Source organism: Ostrinia furnacalis, unplaced genomic scaffold (genome assembly GCF_004193835.3).
Source record: "Ostrinia furnacalis isolate ACB-3 unplaced genomic scaffold, ASM419383v2 OfSCF1066, whole genome shotgun sequence".
NCBI lineage: Eukaryota > Metazoa > Arthropoda > Insecta > Lepidoptera > Crambidae > Ostrinia > Ostrinia furnacalis.
This window is the reverse complement of record NW_021131305.1, coordinates 539730-566172: the sequence shown is the minus strand read 5'-3', so window position 1 is coordinate 566172 and position 26443 is coordinate 539730. Positions and strand designations below refer to the sequence as shown.

General features: G+C 38.7%; 2 protein-coding genes across 7 annotated transcripts in view; one reads left to right on the top strand and one right to left on the bottom strand.

Annotated features, from left to right (window-relative positions):
• Positions 1–8785, top strand: part of wge (BAH domain and coiled-coil containing protein winged eye) — a 125378-nt gene extending 116593 nt beyond the window's left edge. For 3 of the 4 annotated variants that reach the window (XM_028302028.1, XM_028302030.1, XM_028302031.1), the window contains 3 exons: positions 543–765; positions 1312–1979; positions 2846–3097. In XM_028302028.1, the coding sequence (XP_028157829.1) occupies positions 543–765; positions 1312–1979; positions 2846–3082 (1128 nt within the window). In that variant the 3' untranslated portion in view covers positions 3083–3097. Of the gene's footprint in view, positions 1–542; positions 766–1311; positions 1980–2845; positions 3098–5436; positions 5599–6363 lie in introns of those variants that run through there. The other variant, XM_028302032.1, reaches the window with a different exon arrangement.
• Positions 8786–9518: 733 nt separating this feature from the next.
• Positions 9519–26443, bottom strand: part of Fmo-1 (Flavin-containing monooxygenase 1) — a 30986-nt gene continuing 14061 nt past the window's right edge. For 2 of the 3 annotated variants that reach the window (XM_028302033.1, XM_028302034.1), the window contains exons 2-8: positions 23675–23871; positions 19561–19699; positions 18902–19085; positions 17733–18008; positions 15988–16151; positions 13733–13876; positions 9519–9742 (exon numbers count right to left, since the gene is read on the bottom strand). In XM_028302033.1, the coding sequence (XP_028157834.1) occupies positions 9551–9742; positions 13733–13876; positions 15988–16151; positions 17733–18008; positions 18902–19085; positions 19561–19699; positions 23675–23871 (1296 nt within the window). In that variant the 3' untranslated portion in view covers positions 9519–9550. Of the gene's footprint in view, positions 9743–11716; positions 12021–13732; positions 13877–15987; positions 16152–17732; positions 18009–18901; positions 19086–19560; positions 19700–23674; positions 23872–26443 lie in introns of those variants that run through there. The other variant, XM_028302035.1, reaches the window with a different exon arrangement.

Genomic DNA, 26443 nt, shown 5'->3' with positions numbered 1-26443 from the left:
GTTTGTTTGTAAGGGGTAATCACTGGAACTACTGATCCTATCCTGAAAATGATTTTGTCAATAGAATACTGTAATATTCCGTAACAAAGAAACATTTTTATTTCTTTCTTTCCTTCTTTAATGTTACTAAAAGCTCGCCTCAGTTTTACTCTGTCATTGATAGGTAATAAAATATGGCATTGCCACAACCTCCAGTGTCATACCTTGCAGTTCTTAATATACCACATTTCAGTATCTTGTACGAATACATAATGTTCTTTTAATTAATTAAAAAAATATAATCTACTCGTATACTAAATAGCTGTTTTACTATAAACGCCTGACACGAGTCTGCGCCGAGTATAGCAATGTCAATAGTCACAATCACAACGCCATCAATATTTGTTCTAATTTGTACGCCACCAGTAAAGCTGTGGCGGGCCTTTCCTTTAGTAAACGTAGAGAAATAGCATCTAAATTCATTACTAAAACCTTTAGTAAAAGTAGAAAATTCGTCACACCTTTCAACATCGACTAATCGTTTTTCCTGATACCTTTCTCAGATCGTCGAGGTGACTCCATCATCAGTATCCGAACTGCCCCCTGGTACCAGAGTCTGTGCGTATTGGTCGCAGCAGTACCGTTGTCTTTACCCGGGAACCACCGCGCCCGCGTCCCCTTCACCGCCTGAAGACAAGTTTGTGGCGGTGGAGTTCGATGACGGAGACTCTGGCCGGATAGCGATTGAGGATATACGGTTCTTGGAGCCGGATTACCCGGTTGTTGGTAAGTTTTCAGCATTTTTAGGCCCCATTGATTTCCAGCTATAGTCTGGTCCGTGAGCACGTAGAATTTTGTCCAATGACCCCAAGCTACCCATCCTTATCGCTCGTAATTATGTTGCTATCGCGCTCGCACACTCACTGCGGGCGCCCGTCGCACAGTCGCGACAGCAATATAATTACGCGCGAGCGATAAGGATGGGTAGCTTGGGGTCATTGGACAACAAAATTCTACGTGCTCACGGACCGGGCTGTAGAACGAATGTCTAATGTCTCCAGTAACAAATGTGTTGAAACATGGAAGAGTTATTATAAGTTGGAATGTACATTACTAATAAAGAGGAAAGATTTGATCGTTTGTATTGAATAGGCTCCAAAATTACTGAACCGATTGTAAAAAACTTTCACTATTAGAATCCCTACATTATTCCCGATGAACATAGGCTATAGAATATTATCAAAACTGGCGGCATAAAGTTCGCCGAGATAGCTAGTTACAAAATAATCACAAGAAAGCCACCAAAATACAATCAATCTGTTTGTTTTCCAGAATACGAAAACCCGTTATTCACCCTTGGCAAGCGGAGAAGGAACACCAGCGTTACAGAAGATAAGAAGGCAGCAATTGCTGTCACCAGCGACCCCAAACCGTCTACATCAGATACTGTCCCCAAGACCGACGACGAAGACCGCCACAAGGACCGCAAGAAACTCAAAAAGCACAGAAAAGACAAAACCAAACGCCACTCCAGCGAAGACGACCCAACAGCCTTGGACTACGTCAAGAAGAAGAAAAAGAAACACAAATGCTGCGAAGAACATTGCAAGCACAGGAGACACCACAAGAAACACCACAGAAAGCACAGGAAGAGACACCATTCGAGTTCCAAAGAACAGTCCAGTTCTTCTGGAGACGATCACCATAGACAAAAGTCTTCTGATTATGTAGATTCGAACAAGTCTAACGAAGATTCCGGCGATTCTAATGATAGGTTATCCACTCTGATAGCGGTGGAGAAGTCTCCAGAAGAGAAAATGAAGACCGTGATCAAGAAAGCAGTTTTGTCCAAGAAGGCGTTGGTGAAGAACGCAGTGTTGGACTTCAGTAATCTGGCCAAAGTGGTGTTGACCAAGGAAGATCAGGTCAAAGACAATCTCAAGGACAGCGGGATAGGACTAGAGGATGAATCTCCTTCGACCAGTGATGGGATTAAAAAGGTAAAAACTTTTTTATTTTGTAAATAGCATTGATTATTTTAGAGATGTTCTTTACCAAATCTCCTATTGGGGTCATAAAGAAAACGGCTCTCTTATACAGGGTTCGCTCGTTCATTCGTTTCAGCCGAAAGACGTCCACTGCTGTGTGCCTACCATGAGTTTACGTTAGGTGAGCTCGCTAGCGAATACGTCAAAAAATTCTATGAAGATTTTATTTCTTGAAAGTAGCCGCTAGAGGCGCTGCACAATATGTCATACATTTAAATGTCATTTTTTTACGCAGTCGCTAGCGAGCACACCTAACGTAAACTCATGGTAGGCACACTGGACAAAAGCCTCCCCCAAGAATTTCCACTAAGACCGGTCCTGCGCCGCTTGCTTACTTATTTACTAACACTATGATCTGTATGTGGTCGAAATAAATAAATTTATTATTATTATTATTATTATACAGGATGTCGTGTAAATATGGATCAAACAAAGAATATTGATTCTGATTAAACTATATATATATATTTTTGAGAATATGAGGAGTAGTGTCGGGCAGAACAGAGCTGTGCGGAGCGGAGAGGAGAAGTGAAAATAATGAAATTGGTCCGCTCTGCTCTGCCTTGGTGGAAACAGGGCACAATATCTACATAAAGATGGCATGACAGTTTTAGGGGATTTTTTGAAGCTATTAAAGCCTGGTCCGTGAGCACGTAGAATCCCGTCCAATGACCCCAAGCTACCTATCCTTATCGCTCACGCGTTTCTCGTCGAATTATATTGCTGTCGCGACTGTGGACGGGATTCTACGTGCTCACGGACCAGGCTTTAGCTTCAAAATTTCTCGGTCTCTTTCACGACGTCTTCTAACTTTCCAGAAAACCAAACGCCGGACGGTGTCATCGACGTCATCCGACGGGGGCGCGGCGGGCGGCGGCGTCAGCAAGATGGCCGCCTTCCTGCCCGGAGGCGCTCTCTGGCGGTGGCACGGGCCGGCTTACCGCCGCACCGCCAGGCCAAGGCATAGGAAGCTGTTCTATAGAGCCATACAGAGGGGCGAGGAGATCTTGAATGTGAGTACTGTTGATACTTATGGTCGCCTGGTACTGGCGTGATGGTGGCACTCGCCAGGCTTGGCAAAGGAAGTTCTTCTACAGAGGAGCTAGGAGATCTTGAACGTGAGTATTCTTGCTACTTGATACATATGGTTGCCTGGTACTTGTACACGGGCCGGCTTACCGCCGCACCGCCAGGCCAAGGCATAGGAAGCTGTTCTATAGAGCCCATACAGAGGGACGAGGAGATCTTAAATGTGAGTATTCTTGCTATAGTCGTCTGTGAGCACGTAGAATTTAGCAACATAATTACGCGCGAGCGATAAGGATGGGTAGCTTGGGGTCATTGGACAAAATTCTACGTGCTCACAGACCGGGGTTTACCTACTTGTTACTTATGGTCGCCTGGTACTGGTGGTGGCACGGGCCGGCTTACCGCCGCACCGCCAGGCCAAGGCATAGGAAGCTGTTCTATAGAGCCATACAGAGGGGCGAGGAGATCTTGAACGTGAGTATTCTTGCTATAGTCTGGTCTGTGAGCACGTAGAATTTTGTTCAATGACCCCAAGCTACCCATCCTTATCGCTCGCGCGTAATTATATTGCTGTCGCGACTGTGCGACGGGCGCCCGCAGTGAGTGTGCGACGGCCGGCTTACCGCCGCACCGCCAGGCCGCGGCATAGGAAGCTGTTCTATAGAGCCATACAGAGGGGCGAGGAGATCTTGAACGTGAGTTCTCTTGATATTTATGGTTGCCTGGTACTGGTGGTGGCACGGGCCGGCTTACCGCCGCACCGCCAGGCCGAGGCATAGCATAGGAAGCTGTTCTATAGAGCCATACAGAGGGGCGAGGAGATTTTGAATGTGAGTACTTTAGTTCATCATCATCATTGTCATCATCATTTCAGCCATAGGACGTCCACTGCTGAACATAGGCCTCCCCCAATGGTTTCCATGTTGATCGATTGGTAGCGGCCTGCGTCCAGCGCTTCCCTGTTAGAGTACTCTAGTTACCTTCTTGTTACTTATGGTCGCCTGGTACTGGTACATGGACCGGCTTACTGCTGTACCGCCAGGCCAAGGCATAGGAAGCTGTTCTATAGAGCCATACAGAGGGGCGAGGAGATCTTGAACGTGAGTACTCTTTATGCTTATGGTCGCCTGGTACTGGTGGTGTCATGGACAGTCTACTGCTGTACCGCCAGGCCGAGGCATAGGAAGCTGTTCTATAGAGCCATACAGAGGGGGCGAGGAGATTTTGAACGTGAGTACTCTTGATGCTTATGGTTGCCTGGTACTGGTGGTGTCATGGACAGTCTACTGCTGCACCGCCAGGTCGCGGCATAGAAAGCTGTTCTATAGAGCCATACAGAGGGGCGAGGAGATCTTGAACGTGAGTATTCTTGATGCTTATGATCGCCTGGTACTGGCGTGATGGTGGCACTCGCCAGGCGTGGCAAAGGAAGCTCTGGAGATTTTGAACGTGAGTACTCTTGTTACCTACTTGATACTTATGGCGGCCTTGTACTTGTACACGGGCCGGCTTACCGCCGCACCGCCAGGCCGCGACATAGGAAGCTGTTCTATAGAGCCATACAGAGGGGCGAAGAGATTTTGAACGTGAGTATTCTTGCTACTTTATATTGCCGTGACGGTGGTACCACGGTGTGGTACTCGCCAGGCTTGGCAAAGGAAGCTCTTCTATAGAGCCATACAGAGAGGCGAGGATATTTTGAACATGAGTATTCTAGTTACTTGATACTTATGGTCGCCTGGTACTGGCAGGATGGTGGCACTCGCCAGGCGTGGCCAGGCCACGGTATAGGAAGCTCTTCTACAGGGCCATACTAGTCATACAGAGGTGAGGAGATTTGAAACGTGAGTACTCTTTGGAAGTTATTGGCGCCTGGTACTTTTGCTAGATATTGTGAAGACCATGGTCACTTCTCACTTCAAGATGAATACAATGGGACCATCCTGTGCAGTGGAGGGGTGAATTTGCAATAAAAATACCAGGATGGTGATGAGCTGTGTCGTTTGTACAACATGGCCCAAAGGAATGTTGTTGTTCTGTTCAATCGTCGCAAAACTCAATTCCAGTTCTCTGACTACAATCTTATCCTTGATTTTATGAGTAAAGGATTGAATCCAGAACATTTATTAGTCATTTTGTAAGCTTATAGCTCCATAATTTAAGATATTGGTTCATCGTTACTATTATTATTCATTCTATGGATGTCCTATCACAGAATAATCATAAGTACTGTCCTATGCCTCATCATTTATCATGACGTGGTCTTCATTTGAGATAGGTAGCATAACTTGTAACTTTCCTGTAGGAAAGAACATGTCACATACTATTGATATTTGACTTATTGACCCATAAAATTAACTCCTAAACTCCATTCTTTCAGGTGGGCGACGCCGCAGTATTCCTGTCAACCGGCCGTCCGGATCGTCCGTACATCGGGCGGCTGGTGGCTCTCTGGGAAGCACGTGGTGCCATGGCGGTGCGCGTCAAGTGGTTCTACCACCCTGAGGAGACCGCGCCTTGCACGCGCCCGCTGCATTATCCTGTAAGTACTCTTTGGAACTTATGCTAGCCTGGTTCGTTCGTTTCAGCCAAATGACGTTACAGCTGGACAAAGGCCTCCCTCAAGGATTTCCATAAAGACCGGCCCTGGGCTGCCCGCATCTAGGTACTTCCCGCGACCTTCACCAGATCGTCGGTCCACCTAGTCCTAGTGGGGGGCTTGCCCACACTACGTCTTCCGGTAGCTAGCCTGGTACACATAGATTTTTATGGTACTGCTGTACTACACTGTGAGTAGGTACTGCCTGAAACTCGTGTTCGCCTGGTACTATTTTTATTGTACTGTAATAGAAGCAGGGCCTTAAATGATAATGGAACCTATGGTCGCCTGGTACTTTTCCCAAAATAGTGAGGAAAATTGTGGGAAGAATTTTTAGATACTAAGGCTGAGTTGCACCACCTTATTTTAACCGTAACAATGACAATAACCGGTGCTTTTTGTATGGAGTTTGACAGATTTTTGACATTTGTCAAAGTTAAAATAAGATGGTGCAACTCAGCCTTAAAGAACACTGTGAATTGACTGTGGAGTATAACCACGAAGTTTTTGGTTAGAAGTTAAGAAGAAATATACCGCAAAACTTTCTTTATAAGATAGCTCCATGACTTCAATGGCATAATTCCTGACTGTCCTTTTATTCTTCATTTTGCACATTGCAGAGCTCTCTCTCGTTCCTGACTGACATGAAAGGAGGATTGGAAATTATTATTTTACCAATACTTACCGGCAAAATATCTTACTTTCCAGGGCGGTCTCTTCGAGTCTCCCCACACAGACGAAAACGACGTGCAGACGATATCGCACAAATGCGAGGTTCTGCCACTAGCCCAGTACAAGGAGCGCATGGGCGACGACCCGGTCAAGTATAGCACTGTTTATGACAACAACGACGTGTATTACTTAGCGGGTCACTATGACCCGACGCCGCAGACATTGAAAATGGAGCCGGACATTCCGTTCGCTAATCCAACTTCCTAAGCGTTATGGCAGCCTGGTACTATGTGAGATACTAGCGGGATCCACTTACAATTAAATAGGGGTTTAAAGTATGAAATGACCGATTTTTTTCTTCAATATTCTATAGCGATTACCGTCGTTATTTTTTGTTTATTTTAAACTTCATTTCAAGGAATTATATTTACGTATACAATTTTATGCTAATTTTAGAAATAAATGTTCTAAAACAGCTCCGTTTCCGTTTTAGAAATATTGATATTTTTTTAAAGTATCATTTTGTTGTGCGTCCTATAAATTATCAATGTTGTCTCAATCTATCTACAAAATTTCATAACACCAAGATTTGTGGTTACTTAAAAAATAGCAAAAATGTTTGTATGGAAAAATACATTTTCGTTAACTTCTCAATATGAAACGGCAATTTAATACTTTACCACATGATGAAATATCAAATAACTGATGTAAGTGGATCCACAATGCGCTTAGATATAAGTAATTATCTTAAGCATCGTGCTAGCCTGGTACTGTACAGGCACAGTGCAGTGACAATGTTACAGTGCAATCAAACAATCTTGATCGTTTTATTTTCCATTATTTACATAAATAGAAAGTACACATTTTACCTATCTCGATGTTAGAGTGTGCAGTAGATTCTTTTACGGTCTGTAAATCCCATTCACTATACAGGTCCTAAAGTACAACGTAGATTTTTGAGGCTCAATTTATGACATTTTCACACTTGCCGTCCTCGAAGGCGTTACGACATGTTAAAGTTACCCTTGTTATGTTATTTTAGTGGTATCCCGTTTGGACTGTTGATTACTTCGAGTGTGGGCCGAGTGAGCGCGGGACATGGCTTGGTCTGGGCGACCGGTTCGGTGATGATATGTGATTTATTTTTTATACGTGTAACGCTGTAATCTCAGTGTATAGTAGTTGTATTTTTCATGTATATTATTCTATTAGATTTTTATGTATACGTAGTTTTTCTTCCTATTATAAATGTCTATTATCTTGAACGCAATACTGTTTTAACTAGTCCCTTGTTTTATTCAAAATTAACCAGTGATTTATCTAAGTCGTGTTTTTGGATAATTTTGGAGAAAATGTTTGACAAACAATAATTAATGCGCATAGAGAGGAGCTGTTTGTTATGATATATTGTTTTTTCACTGATTTTTATATTTTTGGTTGATAATTTTATGTTAAATTGAGTATACTTTATATCGAAATGGTGCTAGACGCTTGATACACTCGTTTATTTTCGCCGTAAGTAAGACTGTATATAGATAAGTTTGTATGTAGTTGGTATATAAGTATCGCCAGTGACTTGGTATTTTTTCTGCTTTATCTGAACGTTGCCATTTACTATATAACTTCTTTTTTATGTATAATTTTCACAGGGTATGTGATCGGGCCCTGCTTTTTATCCTTTTGATTCATATCGAAGTATTTAAAGGGACTGAAAGACAGGGAAGTAGGTAGGTCGACCAAGGGTAGGACTAGGTAGGTTTTGTACGGAGCGGCCGATGGAGTTTATAAGAAAAGTGGAAAGATTCAGCCTTAACGTCGTTTTTATGCTAAAATATTATTATTGAATGCTCTAGCGTTGTAATTTTTTGATAAGCTTCATTAGTTCAGTTACTAATAATAAATACGTGGCCAAATATTGTAGGATCTTGGCAAATTTATATTTTAAGGTCTCCAAATGTAATAAACTACATTGTTTTGCGTGCGTCGTACTTTTTGTTATAAATTAACATGTAATCTAGTTTTTAAGTTTTTTTAGTAAGTATTTTAAGGATTTGTTTTATTATGATTTTACATATACACAAAAAGCATACTTATATTATATTGGACTCTAAAACCTTAAGACAAATATATTTGAAAAATGAACTAAAAAGTGCGAATTTGGAAACAATATTGAAAAAAGGTATTTTTATATTATCGTAAAGTAACTTTTTATTTTAAATAAATGTATGTATCTGAAGCGGTTATTAAATAAGTACAAACTATAAAGAACGATATTGGCTCGGCCCAGCGTATGTATACTACTTTTAATTCATACAAAATTACAACAGCCGTGCAACTGATCGAGGCAAGACTTTGGAACAAAAGAACTGTTGTAATATTTATGAATCCATATTAATGTTAGCTTGTAATCGAAAGGGAAGCCATAAAATATTAGAGTAAAGATTAATAATATATCAGCATTGATAATATAAAGATTATAAATACGCTTAAATAAAATATTTTTGGCTGATTCAGGTGTTTTATTTCGATCAAACCAAAATTAAAATAATAACCTTGGATTTTGTACACTGCCTATGAGTACTAGACAATTGACATAATACATATAATATGTATAAATATTTTAAATGTAAAAACATAATATTATAATACATAGGAAACACCCGACCAATAAATATTAACCATAATATGATCTCAATTCTTTATTAAAAATACTTAACACTACAATTTTGTTAGTATAATTAAAATAATTAGTGTAAAATAAATTAAATGTCTTAAAGTAGTCTGCGTTAAGTAGTACAGGTACGGGAAATAGTATAATGCCTCTTTGCTTGGTTTCTATGGCATTTGGGTTTTCTTACCACTAGCAATATTACTATGCTTACCATGTAAAAAAATAGTCGGCAATCAGTACGTTATTATTACAGTATAGTCACTTTTAGTCTATTTACAATCCTAAATTATTATAAAAATATTCACTGACTGTCAACGGGACTATTTCCCACTCATTCCCACTACTGCAACTCCTGTGTAGCCAGGATCTACAGCTTGAGCGCCAATGAAAACCCAACCAGTGAAGGTCAAGTTTGTCCCTGGGGAAGTTAAACTGAAAGTTATCACTGACTGTAGTAAAATTAATTAGGAACTTACCCACTAGAATTACGTCTACCCACAACAACCCACTGATTTTCGACGTAACCTAAATAATTATGTTCTCATTTTAGGGTCAACAAAGAATTTCTCGTTTTCCATTACTGATGACCTCGTAAGTGTCGTCATCGATGATTTTGTAGATGTCTTGTCGGTAGTTCTTCAGGTTGTGAAGGAACCTGATGGAGCTCTCCTCTCGAATCTTGGTGAGGACAGAGGGCAGGGTCTTGGTACCAGCTTCTAAGGCTAACGATGCGTAGTATTTTTCCTGAAACAAAATAAAAAGGTAAGAAAACCATGTCTAGAAAACTTCTAACGTAACAGTGTGGTCTACAAGAACCTGGATTAATCCTAAAGCTTCTAAATTACCTATGTGGCCAACAGAAAACTCAAACAATCCTAAAAGGCTTGAAAGTCCAATAGTCAAAGGTTATGAAGGCAGTTACAAACAATCTACACAAAAGAAGAAGACAGGAATGAAACTAAAATTCAAGTATTAATGTCGAAAGGCGAACGTAATGCCTTGTGGAATTTTCCTCCAGTTAACCAATAGGTTAACAACAAGGTTTTCAACAAGACAGATGAGGTGTTCAAATATAAATGACAATAGTTCTTGCAATGTTATATTCAAACACATTTACACCACTTCCCACACTTAGTAACTGGACATCATTTGAATTTAAAACATCGGATGTTGATATTAGCAAACTACTGTTATAGCAAACATAAAACTGTTTTAAGAATTACACTCCAAACTAGCAACTACTATTCAACAGCAAATATCTAAAATTACAAAAACATTGGCGTGCTAAATGGTAAGTACAACATTTACCGTAGCGTTTCATTGAAGATATCGAGTGCCCTTTTACAAGTACTAATTTTAGATTTTATTCCAAGGCAAGCCAGTGATAACCCTAAGTGAGCGGCGATAGCAGGTTAGTGCATCGCTCTAGTGCGGTTTAGCCAGTGACAGGACCAAGACGTGTTAGTCCTTGTATAATTTATGCAAGATTTGTGTGTCGGTTATGCGCTCCTGGTAAATTAGTGGACAGTTTATAGAGTTTTTCTAATTATAGTGTCATTAAATAACGTAAAATTAGTTAAAAGTATTGATTTGTTAACGTTGTTTTGCAAATTGCTGAGTATTTTATGGAATTCATTTAATTTAAAGTATTTATATTCGAAAATTCTATTCGAAAACGAGCATTTTCTGGAATAATAGTATAGTTACTTCTTACTTTCTCTGTATAACTTATCTTGTTAGCTGCCATGAATAATGTAATAGATACGTCTAGTCAGAACGGTTATTAAATGTTTTAATTATTGTTGTTTTATTTATAAAGCTTGGTTATTTTTAAGCGGTGCATTTCTTATAGATTAATTTGATTGATGATGCGATGACAGGAACACCAATCAAGCGAGTAGGTACTTCATAATAAATAACAAATTGTTAATCAGCAATGATTAAAATTCAAGCATCATCATCCTGTCTGCTTTTTGCACTCAAAGAGAGAAATAAGTAGGTATTTTTCAAGTTAAGTTTTTTTTTAATTGTACCTACCCTAATATGAATGGATCTAAATGCATTATTTTTATAGAATACATTTTCAACGACAAACCAGTTTTAATACATTACACAAAAACACTGAGTTTTTACCCGACTGCGTTAGAAGGAGGGTTATTCACTCTGTGGCAGTGAAACGCGAAAATTCCAACAATTTTACAGTGGCAGGATTTTGGAGAGATGAGGAACCCCTTTGTATCGAACCAATAATCGCCTATAACTGCCGTATAATATACTGCATATAACCGAGTGCTAGACCAGTAGCTACAACATAATTAATTAGAAGAAAATAGGTGTTCGACGACGCTACGTGTGGAATTGAAGACGTAAAATTATCCCTCTTTACAAAGCAAAAAGGTTGCTCAGAGTGTTATGCCTACGATGGACGCCTACGGGAGGTTATAAGACCCGATGGTTATAAAAAAGTAGCTAAATTGTTTAAGTCCAAATTAAAATTTAATGATGCCTATTAAATTTGTAAATTAAGAGAAGACATAAGTCTTTGTAATGTGACGTAATGCAATAAATGTAAAATGTTTTGTTTGATATTATAAGATAACTTTATTTCTTACTACCTACAAAATTGTAAATTATCTAAACTAAGGGGGCTCTAAACATACTTCTAAGGATAAACAAACTGTGAATCGTCATAACTTTATTGTATAATGCATTATTAAATAAATGTTTATTTCTCGATATCTGGTCATATTGTTTATCTTAATTACCCACTGACTTCTGTATATTAATGAATTATGTTTTATGGATAAGGAATAGTAATGGCACGAGTGCCGCTCCCTGCGCGACCCTAGCAGGTTTTAGTGAAGCAAATGAACGTGGAGTCGTCGAGGATGCGATAAACGTCGTTTCTGTAATGCGTGAGGTCGTCAAGAAACTTCTGGCTACTGTCGTTGTGAACCTTGGTGAACACAGGCGGTAGGGGCGTGGCGCCAGACTCGGTCGAAAGCGATACGTAGTACTCTGCCTGGAGGAAATCATTATTATTACGGAAATAACTCGCTTTAGCTATTTATAAAATAATGAATTGGCTTTGAGTGGCGTAGTGAGGCGGGTCGTTACATTTCCCTCTAATATGGTCGAGTGAAGCGATGGCTGGTTCACTCGTCATGTCTGTGAACAGGCGCTGCTTTCGGGGACTGGTCAATCCAAGTTATTCAAATTTATTAATGCGAGTCATTTCTACTAGTATTTAAGTATTTTAATTTGTAAATCTAGATATTAGCACGTTACTACCTTGTTTAATATGCCACGCAATTTTGTATACCCATTCTTATAAGATACATCATACAAGAATGCGTGGTAAATTCAGTGAACTGCTCCTGAATCAAATGTACCTACTACTGCTTTTTCTATTTATTTATATTAACCGGCAGACAGTGGTGACTGAGTTTGTTGCGGCGCTTCTTCTCAGCACTTGCCAAATGTTGGTCTCGAAGCGCTGGTAGGGTAAAAAGATTATGAGACATGTAGAGGCTCCTTAAGAGCAAAATGACGATTTGTAAGAACTATTTATTAGTCTAAACAAATAAAGACATTTTGACTTTGACTTTGAGAATAGGTACTTTTTTGACAAATCACAACTGACCATTGAGTGCACGTGAATCATGAATATGATGCAGATGGAAATTGAGGTAGCTAATAATATCAATTTAAAATTCTAATTTTAATTGATTGCAGCAACGGTGACGCACAAATCAAGTGTGCAGTAAGTAATTAATATAATTTGAAACTTCCTTTAGTAAGATTGTTTTCCATAAAATATGAGTTATCTGATCATAGTATAAGTACCTAGTTATAAGAATGCTCGTGGTAGTTATTTTGCTACCTTACCCATTTTAAAAAAGACTTATCATACAGACACGAAAATATTAAAATGTTTGTTTCTCTCTCTTCGGAAATATTAATCTAAATTATTAAATTCTTTCACCAATAGAATTACTACACTACATAAAATGCCTACATAGTTCTCAAGATATATTATATATTTTTACGTAAAATCATTGTTATTTTCCATTCAAGAACGGAAATGCACTCACGCAGACGCGGCCTAAGGCTACAAAGGATGTTATTTTCTGGTTGACATTGAAAAGCCTTCTCTCCTTTTAAATGCTAAACATTCCGTTTAAGATTCATTTCCCGGTATTATTAACCAGGAGATTATAAGGTCACAAGTATCTTACAAATTAGGTACTTATATGGTTTGCGTTAACCAGAAAAGTTGCCATTCTCGGATGTTCGGTAATTTGATGTGCGTTTTAAAGTGGTTGTGCTTGTGGTTTTTTAGCAGTTTCGTTTTTCTGTTTAACTTATAGAACGATTTGCCATAGAATTTGTGTTATTTTTTGTTACGTTTTGCTTGTTATCCTACTGGGAGCCTTGGGAATTTATAACAATCAAGAGGGCTCTTTTCCTCTAAAAAAGGTCATTGCAAATTTGAAAAAATCTACGACTTCTATTACCAACATTAACATTTTTTAGAGCAGAAGGGTAATCCCTCTTGATCACGGGGTGAAGTGCTCATGGGGGCACTTGCCTAGAGTGCCACTAAAAGAGGAGCCTGAATACAGCAGCAATAACCTTCCTTCTGGCGTAGTAGGGTAAAATAAAGGGGTCTCTAAACACTTGCTTAGTGCCTGAAATACAGCAGCAAAAAGAATACAGATGTGAGTAGTATACCTGGTCAGGCCCCATCATATGCGCTTGCCGCTTGGTGTAACCCCTGGACGCCCGGTCCTGTTTCTCCTGCTCCCAATGTTCAGTCATTTGGGCGGGCGTCGGCAGGCTGAAGGTGCCGTTCATTGATCGCACGTAGAACCGGACCTGGAGGAAGAAGTAGGTTTTAATCTGCCATCATAGGCTGGTTTTGTTTCTACCAAGGGATGTCTACTGCTGGGCAAAGGTTTTCCCCAAGGATTACCACAACAGGTACAGGGTCATAAACAGCGCTTTGTAGCTGACGAGGTGAAGGAAATTGGCTAGACTTAGAGCGAAATCAAACGCGAAGCTCAAGACATTGCAATGAAGGACTGCTGTGGATGCCCTCTGCTCCATCTAGGGGACATAGGACTTTAATGCCCGTTTTCACTATCAATCCCTAATTTTAAGTGGCCCCTATGGAAACGAAATTCCTGTTATGTGTTACCATAGGGGTCACATAAAATTAAGGATTGATGGTGAAAACGGTATGCCCGTTTCAATCAGTCAAGTTATGCCCTAACGGCCATCAGTTCTACTTGCTATGTGCCCCTGCCCACTGTCACTTAAGTTTGTAATAAGGCACGCCGATGAAGAACTATCCCTCCTCGCGAGTGGATGTTGAAATCTTGGTAAATTTAAAGGGTACCTATCTCTGAATTCCTTACCTGTAAGTCAAACATAGAGAAGGCGTACACATAATAAGGGATTCTAATAAAGCACATTTAGGGATGGTGGGTGTTTTTTAAATGTAGTATTGCTCTTGATCAATCTCATCCAAGAGATGCGATCTTTTAATGGACTGAGATTGCCTAGAAGACGACTATTCACTCGTGCATAGTAGGCCTTAGGGTTGATCTATATTATGTTTTTTTTTTATGCTAAAGCCTGGTCTGTGATCACGTAGAATCCCGTCCAATGACCCCAAGCTACCTATATACAGTGTGTCCGGGCTTGTAGTGATCAAACTTTAAAGGCGTAATCTATGGACAATTTTATCGATGAAAATACTTCAAATTTGGGGCCTGACCCATTTCTCGAAAAATTACATCGATTTAAGTTTTTGATTTTTAGTTTACACCTCTTCTTTAAAAAACAAGTGAAAGCGTGGGTAGCTTAACATTAATACTCAAATATTTTTTATCATGCGATAGCCAATAAAATTATCTATTAGAAGAAGAAGAAAACAGACACAAGTTTCATACATTTTATGGGAGTAAGAATGAATTTAATTAGAAAAATACATTACTTTTTTCACTTCTTTTTCATTTATTTTCCAACACAAGAAAAACCAGGTCATTAAGGTATGTTTTATTTGCATTGTATTATTAGTATTTGAGCTATTCTACAAAACGAATGTAAATTTATTAGTCTACGTCTATCAGTTTCGACGTAATTGTTGAACAAAGATACCTCTTCCCAGCGGTTTCCATAGCGCACGCGACATTCGAAAATGCACTGCCTGAAAGAATCACACAACCTATTCCGATTCCTATGGAAACCGCTGGGAAGGGGTATCTTTGTTCAACAATTACGTCGAAACTAATAGACGTAGACTAATAAATTTACATTCGTTTTGTAGAATAGCTCAAATATTAGAAATACAATGCAAATAAAACATACCTTAACGACCTGGTTTTTCTTGTGTTGGAAAATAACTGAAAAAGAAGTTAAAAAAATAATGTATTTTTCTAATTAAATCCAATCTTACTCCCTAAAAATGTATGAAACTTGTGTCTGCTTTCTTCTTCTACTAATAGATAATTTTATTAGCTATCGCATGATATAAAATATTTGCCTATTAATGTTAAGCTACCCACGCTTTAACCTGTTTTTTAAAGAAGAGGTGTAAACTAAAAATTAAAAACTTAAATCGATGTAATTTTTCGAGAAATGGGTCAGGCCCCAAATTTGAAGTATTTTCATCGATAAAATTGTCCATAGATTACGCCCTTAAAGTTTGATCACTACATGCCCGGACACACTGTATATCCCTATCGCTCACGCGTAATTATGTTGCTGTCGCGCTCGCACACTCACTGCGGGCGCGCGTCGCACAGTCGCGACAGCAACATAATTACGCGCGAGCGATAGGGATGGGTAGCTTGGGGTCATTGGACGGGATTCTACGTGCTCACGGACTGGGCTTTAGACAAGACAGGTATTTGACCGCAATCGCACCTGGTGTTAAGTGAGATGAGATGAGAGGTTTATTTAGAGAAGCTCTCCTTGCTTACCTGTAAGTCGAACATAGAGAAGGCGCAGACATAGTAAGGCACCCCGATGAAGCACATGGAGGGGTGGTGGATGTTGACGAGGTGCTTGTAGAGCGGCTCCACGCAGTTTTCCTCCACCACGATCCCACACGACGGGTGAAGGAACGGGAAGTTGTACTGGTAGCCTGGGAAGAGACAAAACTCATTTATTTCTGCAAATGGGCTTTAAAAAAGCACTTTTACACGTCCCAGTATTAACCCTACCACTGCTTCAGGACAATAAATGGGCCAGTGCTGAGAAGAAGCAGCGCAAGAAACTCAGTCACTATTGTCAGCCTCTTTGTCGGCATTCACAATACAATGGTCACTAACGTTCTTGATGTTTAATCTCACTTTTCTAATATTGAAAAGATTAAAAAAGACAAAGACATGATTGTCATCTGACCTCTATAAACTGAAATATGTTCAAATTAAGAAAAAGTCCCGAAGTAGTAGGTAGTCCAGTAAAGTTAGTGGGACACTATAAATGTAATCGATCATCACTCCGAAGTTCCGGAGTGGTAAAGTACTCAAGTAACAAACTCTAACTGAGTCTGTAGACAGTATGGATGGATTGATCAGTAAGAAAATTTACACAAAAAATATGAAAAGAAATCACTGCTTCAAAAGAATAGCACAAAATTTAATGGAACAGTTCCACTTTACAATAAACTAGCTTTCCGCCCGCGGCTTCGCACGCGTGAAATTTCGTTTGTCACAGATCGTCATAAATTATAGCCTATACAGGGTGGAAACGATAAGTGATCTCACTCGATTATTTCTAAACTACACAAGATATCCAAAAACTGATTACTGATCCTAAAAGTGCTTCACGAGCTCTATCCAACGGTACCAATAATAAGTTACAAAATAAACTGCATCTATCTGAAAATTTAACGTTTCCAGCCTCCATACATTTAGTAAAACCACATAATATTAAAAACTATACAAGATATCGAAAAACTGGTAACTGATCCTGAAAGTGCTTCACGAGCTCTATCCAACGGTACCAATAATAAGTTACAAAATAAACTGCATCTATCTGAAAATTTAATGTTTCCAGCCTCCATACATTTAGTAAAACCACATAATATTAAAAACTATACAAGATATCGAAAAACTGGTAACTGCTCCTGAATGTGCTTCACGAGCTCTATCCAACGGTACCAATAATAAGTTATAAAATAAACTAGATCTATCCGAAAATTCAATGTTTCCAGCTTCCATACATTTAGTACGGCTACAGTCATGGCACGCATGTCTTGATAATATTATATAGCAAGTAAAGCCTAAAACCAATGTTTTCCATGAATAATTTTAAATTTGAATGCAATTTACGAGTTAATTTTAAGTGTTTATTATTTAATAAAAAAAATTAACAATTCCAATATTGTGTGGCTGGCATACATTTAGTATGGAGGCTGAAAACATAGAATTTTCGGATAAATCCAGTTAATTCTGTATCCTATACTGATATCGTTTGAAAGAACTCGTGAAGCACTTTCAGGATCAGTAATCAGTTTATCGATATCTTGTATAGTTTAGAATTAATCGCGTGAGATCACTTATCGTTTCCACCCTGTATGTTATTCTGGATTATGAACAATAATACTGTAAAGTTTCATCAAAATCCGTTCAGTGGTTTTTGAGCCTATTCATTACAAACATACAAAAATAGGTACAAATCTTTCCTCTTTATAATATTAGTATAGATATAAAAATCTTACCTGTACATAAGAAGACGACATCCACGTCATATTCACTGCCATCCTGGAACACTGCTTTCCTTCCTTCCAGCTTCACCACATCCGGTTTCTGGACCAGGTTCTCTGGGAAGACGGTCTGCGGTTTCTCCTTGAGGTGATGCGACAGGATGACCAGGTCTGTGACGGAGGTGATCTCCAGAGCGATGTCCATTCCTGAGGGACCTGCTCCGACGACCAGGACACGCTTCCCGGCGAAGATTTCCGGGACTCGGTAGTCGTGGCTGTGCATTACATCGCCTGAGGATGGAAGGTTTGGTAAGTAGTTATCTTGGTCAATATTATGAGCTATTGGTTAAGGTTTTGGTCGTAACTACTTGTAAGTATGTAGGCATGTAGGGTTAATTTTGGAACCATTGATACAACTTGAATGATTGAATATTTGTATAGCATCGCATTTTAAAGAGCTTCAAGATAATCTATAGTCTATACTTAAGTATAATAAATCTATAGAGAGGTCAATTCTGTACATGAAATATATTTTTAAAATAAATATCAGGGGGTGATTAGTGATCGATACTGATGCCAAAAATGCAATCAGTAAAATTTTTGTCTGTCTGTCTGTATGTTCCTTATAGAAATAGAAACTACTCGACTAATTTTAACGAAACTTGGTACAGTTATTCTTCATACTCCTGGGCAGGTTATAGTATACTTAGGAATTCCCACGGGAACGGGAATTAGCGGGAAAATCCATTTGTATGAAAAACCTAAACCGCTTAAGTTGACGCTTGAAATTTGGCATGCAGGTACCTTAGTAAACTTAAAGCTTAGTTACAACAGGATATTGCAAAATTCCCACGGGAACGGGAGTTAGCGGGAAAAAACATTTGTATGAAAAAATTTAAACCGCGTAAGATAGATGAAGGGGGTAAAACGGGATCATAAATCTTGAAATTGGAAAGCTATCGCGCATTTTCTGCGAGAGATGAGGTTAGATAAGATACAATTAGAAATTTTTAGTCTCAATTGCGAAAATATTTGTATGTACTCGTATTAGATATCATTAGAGGTTTAATAAATTGAAAGAAAGAAAGAAATATTTATTGCAAGAAACATTTAATGCATTGCTTAAACGTTTAGGTAGATTAGGTGCCTATAAATCCAGGCTATACCCAGTTTTTAAGACTCACCTTCATACTGCTTCAGCCCCGGTATGCTAGGTATGAACGGGGTGTTGTAGTGTCCGTTGCAGACGAACACGTAATCATATTCCCTGGTCTCCGACTCCCCGGTCTTCAGGTCCTTGAAAGTGATGTCCCAGAGCTCTCCCGTAGGACCTGCCTTCGGGATCACCATCTGGACGTGGTGGCTGAACTGTGGAAGACGTTTGGGGATATGGTAGCCGGGTATTTAAGAATTTGGGGGCTTCTTGTATGAGTCTGGATCTATCTTAGCTCGTGTGTTTAGAAAATTCTATCAGGATGCTCTAAGTCTTAGTTGCCATCATCATCATTTTAGTCATAGGACGTATCCACGCAATGAATATAAGCTACGAGTACCTACCTATATGAAATCAAACAAACCAAATGTTAGCTATAATGATTATAAAGTAATTATTCTATTATCTACTTAGTTTGCAAGTAGTTTTATCGTCTGGGCAGCGAGAGGAGTGTATGTCACATCCTTCATTTGCCTCTGGTAAAAGGGTCGTACTTCTGAGGCGGAGACTAATGATTGTAGACTTGTAGTTAGTTATAATTCTGGTGCAAGCTCATATTTGCTTGAAGAAGTTCCCTATCTTTTTCTCTACTAGACCAAAGATATAAAATAACTTAGTGGAAATTGTTACCTTTATGTGAGGAGTAACGCCATGTTTGTCCGAGTATAACTGAAGGAATGCCAGCATATCCTTGGCGGGTAGATATGACTTCTCACTTTCAGGAACCGGGAAATCTGGGAAGCCCATGATCTCTTTTGGGAGGTTTGTCCTGCAAAGAAATAAACACTAATGTATTTTCAGTTGGGTTGACTAATAAAGTTTGATAACAGGATCCGCTACCTTACATTGATTTAAGGTAGCGGATCCTGTTATCAAAAAACTCAGTAAAACTCATTTATTTCTGTAAGTAGGCTTTAAAAAAGCACTTTTACACGTCCCAGTATTAACCCTACCACTGCTTCAGGACTAGAGATGGGTTTGTAGCCAGCTAGTTTGGATAATAACTGATTATTATCTATTAATAGCCATTATTAGCCATCCATTGGCTATTAACCCTGCTATTAATAGTTTCTTACGTTTTTTCTTCCACCTTTAAAATCAAATCAATATTAAAATCAAATATTACTCAAAGAAACAAAAAAGAACTAAAAAACATCAATGTAATTTATATAAATGACATTGTAGTTAAAAAAGAATCTAAATATTATACAATAAAAGGAGAAACTGACTGACTTAGTGACAGATCAACACACAGCCTAAACGGCTAAACGTAGGCACTTGAAATTTGGAAGGGACGTAGCTTAAATACCGTAGAGGTGCACTAAGAAAGGAATTACCAAAATTCCCAAGGGAACGGGAATTAGCGGGAAAATCCCTTTGTATGAAAAATCTAAACCGCTTAAGTTAGACGCTTGAAATTTGGCATGTAGGTACATTAGTAAACTTAAAGCTTAGTTACAACAAGGAATTCCCGATATTCCCAAGGGAACGGGAATTAGCGGGAAAATCCTTTTGTATGAAAAATCTAAACCGCTTAAGTCAGACGCTTGAAATTTGGCATGTAGGTACATTAGTAAACTCAAAGCTTAGTTGCAACAAGGAATTCCCGAAATTCCCACGGTATTGGGAATTAGCTGGAAAATCCTTTTGTATGAAAAATACTAAGGTACCTGCATGCCAAATTTCAAGCGTCTATCTTACGTAGTGTAGATTTTTTTATACAAGTGTTTTTTCCCGCTAACTCCCGTTCCCATGGGAATTTTGCAATATCCTCTTGTAACTTAGCTTTGACTTTACTAAGGTACCTGCATGCCAAATTTCAAGCGTCTATCTTACGTGGTTTAGATTTTTTCATACAAATGTTTTTTTCCCGCTAACTCCCGTTTCCGTGGGAATTTTGCAATATCCTCTTGTAACTAAGCTTTAAGTTTACTAAGGTACCTGCATGCCAAATTTCAAGCGTCTAACTTAAGCGGTTTAGATTTTTCATACAAAAGGATTTTCCCGCTAATTCCCGTGCCCGTTGGAATTTCGGGTATTCCTTTCTTAATGCACCTCTACGGTACCTAAGCTACGTCCCTTCCAAATTTCAAGTGCTAAATTTGAAAACTATGAAGGGATATGTTTAATCATTAGTATAACATTAATAGCAGGGTTACCATCTGAAATCGGCTATTATTGGCTATTTATGGCTAATAACTGCTTTTAATCCGTTACTAGCCAATTGCTATTAATCGGATTAACTATTAGCACTTACCCATCTCTATTCAGGACAATAAATGGGCCAGTGCTGAGAAGGAGCAGCGCAAGAAACTCAGACACTATTGTCAGCCTCTTTTTCAAAAACTTTGAAGAAGATCTTGACCTTCACTGGTCGTGTTTTTATTGGCGTTCAAGTTGTAGATCCTAGCTACACAAGAGTTGCAGCGGTGGGAAAGAGAGTTGGGAACTTTAGCGGAAGAACGAATCAAAAAATTGCGGTAGAATCTGACTAACATAGATCAGAACTTGCCACGAAGAAAGTTGACGTACTTAGTTTAGGGGAGTAGACCAGACCAATATCCTTAACGATATTCCCTTATTCAGAGAAGAGGCGACGAAAGAAGAAAGAAAGAAAGAGAGAAAGATACATTTATTACTAGATTGAAGCAGCATAATATAGGCTCAAGTAGGTACCTATGTATAGGACAAATCTTTTGTCTTATAACGGAATCGCCTCGCAGCTGACCTTTGCATATTGTGCTCGTATTATCTCATCATAAATACTACCTACTGCAATAAACGTCTCGTCGCAAACACGGTAACAGTCCAATAATATCGATAAGGCACCTTGAACTACGCTCAGTAGTAAATCGTCGATAACAAAACTCTCCGAGACAAGGGATAGCGTCACTATTGCATATTATAGATTTTATAGGAATTGATGACACGGATCCATTATGCTGAAATTACAAACAATCTTATGTAAAACTAGATGACCCGGTGAACTTTCGTAACCACCATCATGTGGGAAAATTGAATTATTTTTTACTATTTTCCTTACAATTTTCCCTATTTTCTCATCGTTTAAATCTTCCCTGGACTACGACAAACATTTCAAAACCAAAATCAGCTAAATCAGCCAGGAATATTCTCGAGTTTTTGCTAGACTAACTACGAGTAGATAGAAAGAAGATTATCATTAAACTTTTGGGAGTTTTATCTCAGTAGCATTAATTACCTACCTATTCACTGTTTAAACTTTTGTAACTTAAAGTGGCCTAACTGATTTCCCTGCCCCTTACTCATCAGATGTTATTGCAATTTCTAGAAAACTTAGACGTTCTTTACAACGATTAATTTGTTTGATAACCTCCGATCTCTTGTGATCCATTTTACATAGTACATTATGTTTACTTGCTATTGTATGGATTGCACGTCATCGGTTTGCAGTATCCGTCTGATAGTGACACATAATTTTATTACCTACTATTGAATTACGCTAACGGGTAACATTAAAGAGTTTATTAGGACCAATATAACAATAAGCGTAATAGTTAATTTTCAAATTGCAAGCATCCTTACTATACTGTGTTGCTAAATTTTACCTTCTATTTGATTTAGGCTAAGTAATCGTCATGATCTTTCGTTCGTTTTAGTCAATTGTCGTCCACTGCTGGACAAAGGCATCCCCAAGGATTTCCATAAACCGGTCTTGCGCTGCCCGCATCCAGGCTCTTTTCGAGAACTTCACCAGATCGTCCGTATCAGGTTTTATTTAGTCAAAAATCTCAAGAATTCTATTAGAAGATTTATAATTTTATCACACAACATAGAAAACGTTTTGAGAAGAAGACTGGCAGTAAATAAGGTCAGTGGTTGGGTTTACCAGTCAGATTCAGATTATCTTTCTTTTGGGTCATAAGTCCATTTATTAAACTTTGGACGATGATTAAAATCGTTCGTCTGCGAAAAGTATCACTCAAAGGCACGTGTCCAATAATAGTGAGCCATCTGCAACATTGTAATTATCGTTTGTCTCATTTTGCCTCTGGTCAGAAAAAAGGTTACTCTCGGAGCTATCTCGATGACCTACTACTACTCCCCACTATTTTACTATCGGCTTATCAACGTGACTGAGTGAGATAGTTACAAAGTTGGTAAAGGAAAACCTACTTAATTCGTTATTTTTAATTACTGGCAATGTCATTACATCATGAAAAATACTTAGGTACTTATTAAGTCCTGAACAAAATTTTTTTATCTTTGCCCCCCTCGCTATTTTAAGAACTTTAAGTGTAAACTTTAAGATCCGTCTTTAGTATCTCTACTTGGTCCTAAATTAAAGAAACATCATTCTCCAAGTTAAGTTAGACAATTTGATAGCATAACTAAATCTATTTAGTTGTTCGATATGAAAGGGATAGTAAGTAACTCATTTTGTGCTTCGTAAACTGAGTAAAGCCGCAGTCTGATGACACTTTATTGAGCTTCCGAGACAGCTGTATATGTTCAGACGGCCATATTGCAACGAAGAAAGCCTGACACTGGTTACTTATATGAACTTTTATGTCCGTTATCATTTCGTTTCAGCCGAATGACGTCCACTGCTGGACAAAAGCCTCCAACGACTGGTCCTGTGCTGTGCTGCCCGCATCCAGACACTTCCCGCGACCTTCACCAGATCGTCGGTCCTAGTAAGATAAAATAATTTTCCCTTTGCACCTAGCTGCAGTAAGAAAGCTTTCAAGAAATCCTCGCTTACCTCAAGCTTTTATACATGCTGGTATGTATAGGTAGCCCAAAATCATCGTAGCCCACATCCTCAGTATACACCCAGGTGCCGCCCAGCTGGGCCGCCTGCTCTAGTATGTCCACGCGCCCAACGCTGGGCTCGAACAGTAGATGTCGCGCCGCGCACAGTCCAGCTGCGCCTGCGCCGATTACGCACACTCGGGCCATCTGGAAGAATTGTTTGGGGTTATGAGCGCCTGGTACATTCATGGCATATTTAAATAGATTTCGTCGAAAATATGTAGTATGTACAACTTATTTCTTCACATAAAACTTGGATGAATGGTGTCCATCAACAAATAATCCTGACGCAACTTTTCATTCTAAAACCTCATCATTCATTTTAGTCCTGAACCTTGAGAGTTGCATTTTTTACATATCTACCTACATTAGCTAGTAGACGCAATTTAAAACGGTTATTTAATTTGTCAACTAACCAAAATTGTTGGAATGAAATGATTGGCATTGAATTTCCCTAAACAATCGCACGACTCATCATAACACCCGCATAAGTAAGTATTAGCACTACGTTTATTTTACTATCAATTAAACTTTCTTTACAATGTAGTAGGTAGATTAGATTATGTTCATATCATTTCATTCAGAATTAGCTCATGACATTAAAATTGAGAGGACTTCGATCACTGAATGTAGGCATTACTTACATGAAGAGCATATGGAAAGGTAAGTAAGCTCTACATGGGAAGGGAACCCAAGATTCGGGCTCCAATTAATCTTCTTAACAGACTAGAGATGTCGATCTTATTTTGGTAATATAATTAATTTAGTTGCTAACTTAATTTCGCGAGTTTGATAAGGAGCAGACAAAATTATAGAGGTCATTAACATAATGAGTGACTAATTAAATAAAAAACAAAACACGATGTTCCAGTGAACTCCAGACCCGTCGTCTAATCAAATTATATTTTTGTAATTGCCGTTATGTTTCAAAACATGTTGATAAGTCCCAAATATTCCATAGAGTCGCTTGGAAACAAAGGTCAAGTGGATTTATCTGTATGAGTAAGAAGTAAACTTATCTCTAAATGAGTAAGTTAGGTTGTAAATTATAGTAAAAGTTTCATTCAACTTTCAAAGTTTTATGTAAGTATGCTAATGAGGCTTTACATTTTACATACTAGGTACGCACGTACACCGATATTTTATTATTTTCAGAGAATTAAAATTAAGCTAATCAAAAATAATCGTTGGAATCAAGCGCTTTTCTATCCCGTCTAGTTTGACACCACCGTGTGTTTGACTTCCAAAGAAGGAATGAAGACATCAAATAATACTGCTGGCACTTCACTTGGTCGGAACTAGTCCCTCTACCGCTGGCTTTGTACCTAAGCGCTAAGTCACGGCGTACTTAGTACGAGCTTATTTATACGAGTGCAAGCTCTAATTTCGTAAAATAACTTTTCCCACAATAAGCTATTAATCGCTTTATCAAGCCTAATAATTTGTACCTTTTATTATCACTACAAGTTTGATTTAATTTCGATGTGCTTATTACAAAATGGAGCTGTTTCTTAACCACGTTCACGTTGTTAAAAACAATTTATATTGAGAGTAACAGTTAAATAGTAAATAAATAATTGTATTAAATGCAAAACTGCATCGTTAAACTAATAAAGTTCGCGCGCTAACTGAACCTTGTTGGAGATAATTAATGACAGATAATTAACATACTCGTAAATCGTAATTCATATTTCTTATCTTTAATATAACTAATAATTATTATAAACTAGCTTTCCGCCCGCGGCTTCGCCCGCGTGGAATTTTGTCTGTCACAGAAAAACTTTATCGCGCGCGTCCCTGTTTCAAAAACCGGGATAAAAACTATCCTATGTCCGTTCCCGGAATTCAAACTATCTCTATGCCAAATTTCATCAAAATTAGTTCAGTGATTTAGGCGTGAAAGCGTAACAGACTGACAGACAGACAGACAGACAGACAGAGTTACTTTCGCATTTATAATATTATATATATATATAGTAGGGAGTAGGGATAGTAGGGATAGTAGGGATGCGAAAGTAACTGTGTTTGTTACTTACCATTTTATGAATAAACTTAAACTCCTGTACTTTGATTAATGTTAGAGAGTTACGCCCGTATTCACAAACGATGCTTGCTTAAGTGAAGCAGCAAATCGAACGCACAGCGTTGAATAGAGCTATGTGATTGGCTCGTGTGTCACCCTGTGCGTCTACGCGCGCTGTGAGACCTCATAGTAATATTTGTGAAGGGCGTTAGCTACTTTTTGTCAAAAATAATTTAAAGGGCGCATTATAGACTTTCATGTAAGTTTACTAAAATGCATGCGGGTGAAGCCTCTTTAGGCTTGGTGGTTAGCGAGTCGGACTACAAGGCCACCTGCGGTTGTGGGTTCGATTCTGGCCGGTAGCAAGTTAGTATAGTAGTTAGCCGTTGTTAGTATGAACGAGTACGAGCACCCTACTCTGGATTACAGAATACATAACAGCAGACAGCAGTAATATACTATGTAGTAGGTAGGTAGGTACATACTAGTAATAGTAGTAGTATAGTAGTAGTACCTACGACGCATACTACAGTAATGTTTCAACTTATCAGTTTAACCTTTTAATAGATTAATGATTATCATAATTTCAAACCTGGTATTTCTTTGTTATTTGATTTTTATCGAAATCAATTAAATTAATTCGGTTGAACGGATTAGGAGGTTAGCAAAACGCGTCTATTAATTGCCATTTTAAAT